Source organism: Echinops telfairi, unplaced genomic scaffold (assembly GCF_000313985.2).
Source record: "Echinops telfairi isolate 266 unplaced genomic scaffold, ASM31398v2 ScPeMD7_10;HRSCAF=50, whole genome shotgun sequence".
Classification (NCBI taxonomy): domain Eukaryota; kingdom Metazoa; phylum Chordata; class Mammalia; order Afrosoricida; family Tenrecidae; genus Echinops; species Echinops telfairi.
This window is the reverse complement of record NW_022103907.1, coordinates 9,929,103-9,936,957: the sequence shown is the minus strand read 5'-3', so window position 1 is coordinate 9,936,957 and position 7,855 is coordinate 9,929,103. Positions and strand designations below refer to the sequence as shown.

Sequence of the window (7,855 nt, the reverse complement as noted above, 5' to 3'; positions counted from 1 at the left end):
ACACAAAACCAAAGCCGGTTAGCGGGTGCCTGCGCAGCCGCCTGGACTCCTGAAGAACCTGGTGCTGCCTGGTGACCAGGCAGGGGGAGCAAGTGGCTGAAGAGTACCTCATCCTCCTCTGGACAAGAATAGAGTGAGGTCTATATCCCGGGCCTGATAAATCAATTACCAGGAGGGAGACTCCTTCTCTGGAAGAGAGGACAGGGACTTCTTAAGAGGCCCTCTGGGCAGGTGCTTACTGAACACTAGCAATGGTTCAATTCTCAGGCTGAGTGCTTTCCATGCGCTATTTCATGGGCCCCTTACGTCAACACTGTGAGGCACTGTTTTCACGCAGGAGGAAACAGAGGAGGGGCTGACTGAACTCCCCGGTTGTTCGGCTCATGAATATGCCTTCAGATTAAACAAAACTTCCCACTGACCTCCGTCCGTCCGTCTGTCCGATCAGCTTCATTATCTCTGTGATTCTGGGTGTTCTGTATGCTCAGGAATATGTCCTGGGGTTTGACAACCACACCCCAACCTAGACCAGAGGCCAGCGAGCCGAGCAGGCCCGCTCCTGCAGAACGAAATGTTCTGAAAACCCACACCTGAGACTAAACATGTGCAGGCGATCTCGTCATCGAGAGAGATAAGTGCTGGGAGGCTGAGGATAACTCTGATCTCCTTCTGAGGAGAAGTGATTGGGTGGGGACGCGGGAAGAGACGGTCTGATATGGAGGGGATTTCATGTTGAAATTGCCCCACGAGGTACTGGGAGTTGCCCTGGTTGCTCGGGGGAATGAGAAGAATGAAGACATTAACCATACTCGTGCAATCCAAATACAACAAGCACTTTAAGAGGCGTTGACAGTGCCGGATGCTGCCAAGAAGTATCTGGAGACAGCACGGCTAGCTCACGCCTGGAGCTCAGTGGAGGCCGGGCCCCAGGAGAACGCCTGTGTCTGTGCAGAGATGCTTCATCCGGGCTGCTTCTTTCACAGCAGCCATCAGCAGGAAGGACAACACCGCCGATGAGATAAAGCAGTTGGGGCTGATTTCCAGTGAAGGCAGGAACTTTTTGTACAGCTTTAGCTCGAGAGACGTAGTTAAGATTGGTACCCTGCTAAGTGCACACATCACAGAGAACTGGCATCTGCTAATGCTTCCATTCCCAAGCAGCAGGACCCAACCTTCGAGAACATGGGCAGCAGAGAGGGAAATGCTTAGAATGAAAACGGAGCTGCAGTTAGGATGACAAAGGAGCATTTTCTGTAGTTGACAGAGAACGCAAACGTGTGCCATGGGGACTGATAAATTAATGTTGGCAAAAGACCCCCTTTATTGCTTTTCAAAAGACCGTACCACAGAGAGGCTCACCAACTCCTGCCCTTCTCAGAAGGCTACTTTCCTAGAGACTGCTAGGAAACGCTGACAGGCAGGGCAGGGGGCAGAGAAAGAGAAAGAGAAAGACAAAGGGTGCCTCCAGGTGTGTTAAGCTTGTGAACCCCTTTGCTTTACTATGTGAGTGAGGGAGGGAGAGAGACTGAAGACGGAAACAGAGACCCCTCCAAACAGAGCCCAGGAGATGGGCGGGTAGCACGAAAGAGCAGCGAGGGAAAGCATCCTTTAGTGCCTCTCTGGCTACCATCCAAGGGCCTCTGGTGGCGCGGCGGTTAAGCATTTGGCTGCTCTGGGGGAAGGTTGGCCGTTTGCACCCAGCAGCTTGTCTCTCAGAGGGAGGAGAGAGCTGGTGGCCGCTTGGTAAAGATTTCCAATCTGGACAACTGTACGGAGCAGTTCTACCCTGACCCATAGGGACGCTACAAGTCAGAATCGCTACAAGGCAGTGGGGGCTTGTCTGGGACAGAACCTCAGGACTTGCTCATTTATCCCTGGATGACGAGCAGAGCATCACCTGACACTGGGAGGACAAAGGGAGAACATACTCTTCGAAGCAGGAGTGCACAAATGACTCTCCATTCTCCGCTCTCTGGCCAAGAGAACACTCCATCTGAGGGAGGACATAATAGTTCTGCTGACTTTCAGCTCTTCGACGAATAAGCCGTTCTCAGTGGCCTCTTGCAATCACCCCAGCCTATTTGACTCTCAGGCGTCTCTAACGGCGTCCTTGCTCAGTGGAGACCTGGTGCCGTCCACTCTGTTACACTCACACCTGCAATTAAAACCTGGGGTCTCCCGGAGAACAGATGGTTTTCCCTTCCCTGAAGGGCCAACGCAGAGTTCTGTGCCATTTAACTTCTCATTGATCTTCCACTGCAGGGGACGTTACTGGTTGTACACATTTCACTGGCAGATGGGTGAAAAGGGAAAGACTTTGGGGGCAGAGCACAGGCAACTGAAGGAGAATGATGGAGAAGAGAAACAGAGAAGGCGCAAGGCCCGGGACCACTCCCCGTCAGTTAGATTGCTAATTATTGAGTGTGTGGTACCTAGCACCCGAACGCTCTGCCCAGCATGAGCCACCTTTTCTCTCAGGCTGGTCTGCTCTACTGCAGAAAAGATCAGGAGTGGGCGTCTGGCTGCACCCACTACACTGGGAGACGTGCACACAGAGACACATGACCAGGATTTACCATGGAGTGACATTCCAACCCCGGGCAATACAGTTAGAGCCACAATTCGAGGACCCGCAGACGCCATGGCTCCCTTGCAGCTGATATCCTACTTCATTTGGGGGCAGGTAGTTAAAGGAGTCCCAGGGTGGTGCCGAGTTCAGAGTTTGGCTACGAACGTACTGGCTATTGGTTGGAACCCACCCAGAGGCACTGCACAAGACAGGTCTGGCAATCTGCTTCTGAAAGGCCATAGCCCTGAACACCGCACGGAGCGGCTCCACTCGGCACCCAGGGGGATCACCAAGAGCCAGAGCCCACTCGACAGGAACTAACAGCGCTCGTTCATCTTCGTGTATTCCTTTTTCAAAGGTACAACGGCCTGCATGCCCTGCCCAGACGGAGGGCTAATAAGGGGAAGTTTCAAAAAGTGCGTGGAAAAATGGGGTGAAAAGCTAGTGAAATTTTTCCACGTGCCTTCTGAAGTCCCCTCATAACAAATAACAATGGTGAGTTCTTTGGATGGTCGGCACTAGAGGAGCCATGATTAGCGGAGGCATGATTATCAAAAAGGCTGTCACTGAAATCTGCAATTCAAGGCCCTGTATCTGTTATGTCCTTCTAGTAACTGATCTTGATTACCATTATTTAGATTTTAAATGGTCCAGGTTTTGTAAAGGTTATTCTAAAGTTTTCCTGTTTGGCAAAAGTGCCCCACAGCCATCAATTTAAAAGCACACAGCTACAGCCGTGACTGCCATACTTCCCTGCCTCCCAAGGAGCACTTCATCGCTGATCAGCTCACCTGGCGAGCATCATCTCCCCCCGAACTCACTCCAGACTCAGCCTTCAGAACACACTACTGGTAAGATGGACAGCTCCCCTTTAAGTAAGTCAGCCCAGAGAACCCACAGACTACAATGGGGAAACGTCGTCCAGACAACCAAGACAAGGAAACAGATCATACAGAAATGAGGAGGACAGTGTTTTCAGGTGGCACTTTGGAACCTGGGCTGGTCTTTGGCTGCCGCTTTGTTGAGCCCGGCTGATGTTGGCACCTGTGGTGAACAACCACGGGACGGCGGTCAATGATGCAGGGACCACCCGTGCGATTTACCCAGCGCCAGGCGCGTCCTTGGTCCTGCAAGGCAGAAGTCATTTGCTACGGAGTGTCGGCCAGCTTTTACCTGAACATGACGGGCAGCACTGTCCAGGATGAATGGTGGGGTTGCCACAGGCAGGCACCGAGCAGGTGATCAGGGCACACATTTCCCGTCCATTGTGACAGTAGCACTCCCGGCACCCGTCATGCCAGCTCTCCTCATTTTTATGATGATGGCCATCCATGGACAGACATGTGCCTGACAGGACAGGTGGCCCGGCGGAAGCAGGGACCTCTGGACAGACAGAAGGCAGCCTGGTAAAGCAGCAGCTACTGCACAGGGTAAATAGCCCATGGGGTCCTGACAGGGGTGGTACGGAGCCACCCAAAGGCATGCCTACAAGGGACAGTTGGTGACACGAGAGATGCTCCCGGGAAGCATTTAAGTCAATAAGGACTCAGTCTGGTAAACATCAGAGAATACGCAGAAGACACTGCAAAAGTGTCTCTCCTCTGGGGGTGGGGTGGGGTGTTAAAGTTGCTTTTCACTTCTTCCAGTCAGTCCCCCCCCCCCCCCTCGTGCCAATGTTAAACCATAAGTGAGCCCTGGCTTTGGAACACAGGCACGTGCCACACTACAGACATATGTTTAATATACACTGAATAACCATTCTAGAAGGTTTACCCAAAGAGGGAACTCTAGGCCTTTTGGAACCTGGGTTTGGCTTTTCAGAACAAATGAAGTAACAATCCGATTTGTGTTTACTCTGTCCTCTTAAAAAACAAACAAACAAACAAACAAACAACAACAAAGCCAAACCTTTAGGGCGATGACTTTCTCACTTTGAACACACACAGAACAAGCTTTAGGGTGCTTTCACTGCTTCCTCTGTGGGCCACGTTGGGAACAAAAATAAACTGGAACAGGAGGCAGGGGATGCGCAGGACACAGCAGGCACATGCTCACATGCCATCAGGCTCGCCCCGGGGCAGGAAGGCCAGGCAACAGGAGCGCTCAGGACTCATGCTCACACAGTGCAGCCCCGTCGGACAGACATGGGCCTCCTGAGCAAAGCTTACTTGGCACAAGCCTTGGTTCTCATGGAAAACTGTGTTACTAGAGAACACAGGCACGGATTTTGTAGGCACACTTATCCCTCAAGACCTTTGAAAAGGGGATCGTGGCTGTATTGATGGCATGACTCAACTCCTGAGCTGCGCGAGACTCCACGGAGGCTAAGGTCCCTGGGACACATACAATCAGAGTGCCCAGAAGATGATTAATTTGGCCAATGTGCTTGGGCCTGATAGGCTCACTTTAAATTTTCGCCTCAGCTTTTAGTCCATTAAGATGAAAGGAAAACGGAGTCAGGTGGCATGGCCCCACAGAGAGTGGCAATTGTGCCAGAGAGGGAAGCAATCAAGGCAATGGCTTCACTTACACAAAGTGCGTCTGCCCTCTCTGTGTACCATTCCTTGCCTTGAAGGGGGAGGGCCGTGCGCGAGCACTTACCTCTGCACTTGCAGAGAACACAGCCGTGGCTGTCCTGCTGGAAACCCAAGGGGCAGATCTTACTGCATGGGGGCTCCGGACACTTCCTACAGCGGCAGATGTCACAGCCGTGCTTATTCTTCCTGGGTAATTAAAAGTTTGTCAGAGGTCAGAAAATCACCATGGCTCAAATGGTGCTCAGGTGCTCAGACCCAGGGTCACTGAGGTGGTACTGCTACTAAACAGAACCTTTCGGTTCTTGCTCTCAAAGACTTGCCCTCAGATCCTGGAGTGATGAGTAATTAGCTCCCCGGGGCCGTGACCACACATGACCACGACCAAGGTCATGAATCGCACAAGCGCGTGCGTGCTCCCGGGATTGACCATCAGAATCTTAATGACAGGAGAGCTGATTTAATTAGGAAAAGTGGGGTCACCGTATATGTTAAATATATAGATATATATTAAAAAACCCAGACTGCGATGCCCCACGAACAAGATGCTGGATGCACAGCTGGTCGGCGCTGAGACAGCACTGGAGGCAAAGGGCACGGTGCTTCCTCAGGGACCACATTCTCCGAATGACAGAGAGCCCGGCACAGCTGAATAACGGCAGAGAGCTCCCACCTCAGGGAAGACGGGGGCGGGAAAGAACCACAGATCCAGGAAGGCTACATTAAAATAATAATAATAATAATAAAAAAGCCTTGGCACATTCTGTTATCTGAAGACCAGTAATTAGTTCATCAAGGAGCCCTGGTAGCACTGTGGGTTAGGCACTGGGCTGGGCAGAAGGATGAGACGGTTTTCTCCTGCAGAGACCGACAGTCTTGGGAACCTGAAGAAGGGTGGATCTAAGTCTGAATTGACTTGATGCCGGGTGGGTTTGACGTGGGGTTAAGATTGAGGTAGAAAAGATGCTTACACTTAATCCTTGATTATGAGCTTTAGAATAAAAGTTTTTCATTGTCAGTGGCTTGTTAATTTTTTTTTTTTTAACCTAAAAAGGTTTGGAAACCTATGATCTAGATGGCTCTGGAGTTTGATTCAATATCAAATGCAAATCATGGTTCATATCTCTAAGGAAATTTATAAAAACGTATGGCTGGCTACATGAAGAAATGGTGTTGCCTGGTAGCAAGGCAGGATAACGTAAGGGTACTACACTGTAGTGCCCGTGACTGGCTGTCAATGGATTTTACAGTAGAAACATATGATCACAAAGCAGTCACTGAAAAACCACAGCACAGTAAGGGGCCCTGGTTGAGTAGTGGTTACATGCTGGGTTGCAATCCGCTCGGTGGGGAATTCAGAACTGCTAGCAGCCCCAGGGAAGAAGAATGGGCTTCCATTCCCGTAAACGGTCACCGTGTCGGACACCCACAGGGGTCGCCAGGAGTCAGTGTTGACTTCACCGCAGTGAGTTTGCCTTCTTTTGGAGGACCTCATGGCAGCTGTTTCCCCTTGCCTTGTTCAACGACCCTTTGATAGGGGAAGTCCCCAGAACAGGGCCCCCAGGGATAGTCATAACAAGGCTCTCTGTCCATCTTCACAGTAATGCAAGTGGGAACCTGATCCTATCTCTGGAGATATAATCCTTTCCCTGCTTCCTCAATAATCTAACACCGACGGGACATGGCAAAGACATTAAGACAGCTACCCGTAGTCACAGGCTGTTAGGACCAGGGCACACTTACAGGTATCCCAATGGACAGTGCTTGTCACAGATCACGGGCTTGCACTTCTTTGGCCGTGGGCGGCACAGGCAGATCTCACAGTTGTGGGAATCAGTTTGGAAGCCAAAGGGACAATCCAAGGTACACCCTTGCTTGAGGCTGGTGCACAGCTCCTGCCCTGTGAAGAGACACGCACAACATGTTTCTCAGAGCGATGTCCGGAACACAGCACTCGCTTCGCAAATACCTTCCTCTACGCACACAGAAATGACAAAGGCCAAGAGTTACTGCGGCATTACAAGGGTTACAATTCACAGAGCCTGCTATGGTGGTGATCACGACACGACCAGATGTTTTGGCCCAGCTTTGAAAACCAGAATTCTTAAGTATGCGCAAACCTAGGACTTGAAGAAGAGGCTGAGATGACTATCATTTGAGGTACTGCTGAAGTTTAACTTGTTGAGGCTGTGGGGCGGTGCACACAATTTGCTTTTTATTAGTCACCTCTCACTAATGATGGGCACATTGTTAATATATGAGAACGAGAAACATATGTAACACCAGATTTCATGACATATTTTGTTTTGATTGCATGCTTATGGTGACATAGGTAAAACTGTCACGTGTGTACTCTTACAGGTGTTCGCTATCATCATAGAACATTGTATATTACATACCACATGAGGGATCTTTTACTCTTCCTTTAAAACAAGGGTGGAAACGTCTGGCCCAGGGGCTGGGTAAGGCCTGAGAAATCATCAAGACCACCAACATCACCCACCAAAAAGAAGAATTTCCAGCCATCACATTAGGAGTGAGATGATTAAATGTTTGACCAGTCTAATTAGCAGACTAATTTTTTTTAAGTCATTTTATTGGGGACTCATACAATTCATCACAATTCATACATACATCAATTGTATAAAGCACATTTGTACATTTGTTACCCTCATTATTCTTTTTTTTAAATTGTTTTATTGAGGGCTCGTACAATTCTTATCACAGTCCATATATACATCCATTGAGTCAA

The 7,855-nt window shown here is 50.0% G+C and overlaps 1 protein-coding gene across 4 annotated transcripts in view; it reads right to left on the bottom strand.

Moving 5' to 3' along the window:
• CRIM1 (cysteine rich transmembrane BMP regulator 1) overlaps positions 1-7,855 on the bottom strand; it is a 221,696-nt gene that overhangs the window by 46,041 nt on the left and 167,800 nt on the right. For all 4 annotated transcript variants that reach the window (XM_045287039.1, XM_045287038.1, XM_045287040.1 and 1 more), the window contains 3 exons: positions 6,847-7,003; positions 5,171-5,292; positions 3,743-3,952 (listed from right to left, as the gene is read on the bottom strand). In XM_045287039.1, the coding sequence (XP_045142974.1) occupies positions 3,743-3,952; positions 5,171-5,292; positions 6,847-7,003 (489 nt within the window). The remainder of the gene's footprint in view (positions 1-3,742; positions 3,953-5,170; positions 5,293-6,846; positions 7,004-7,855) is intronic.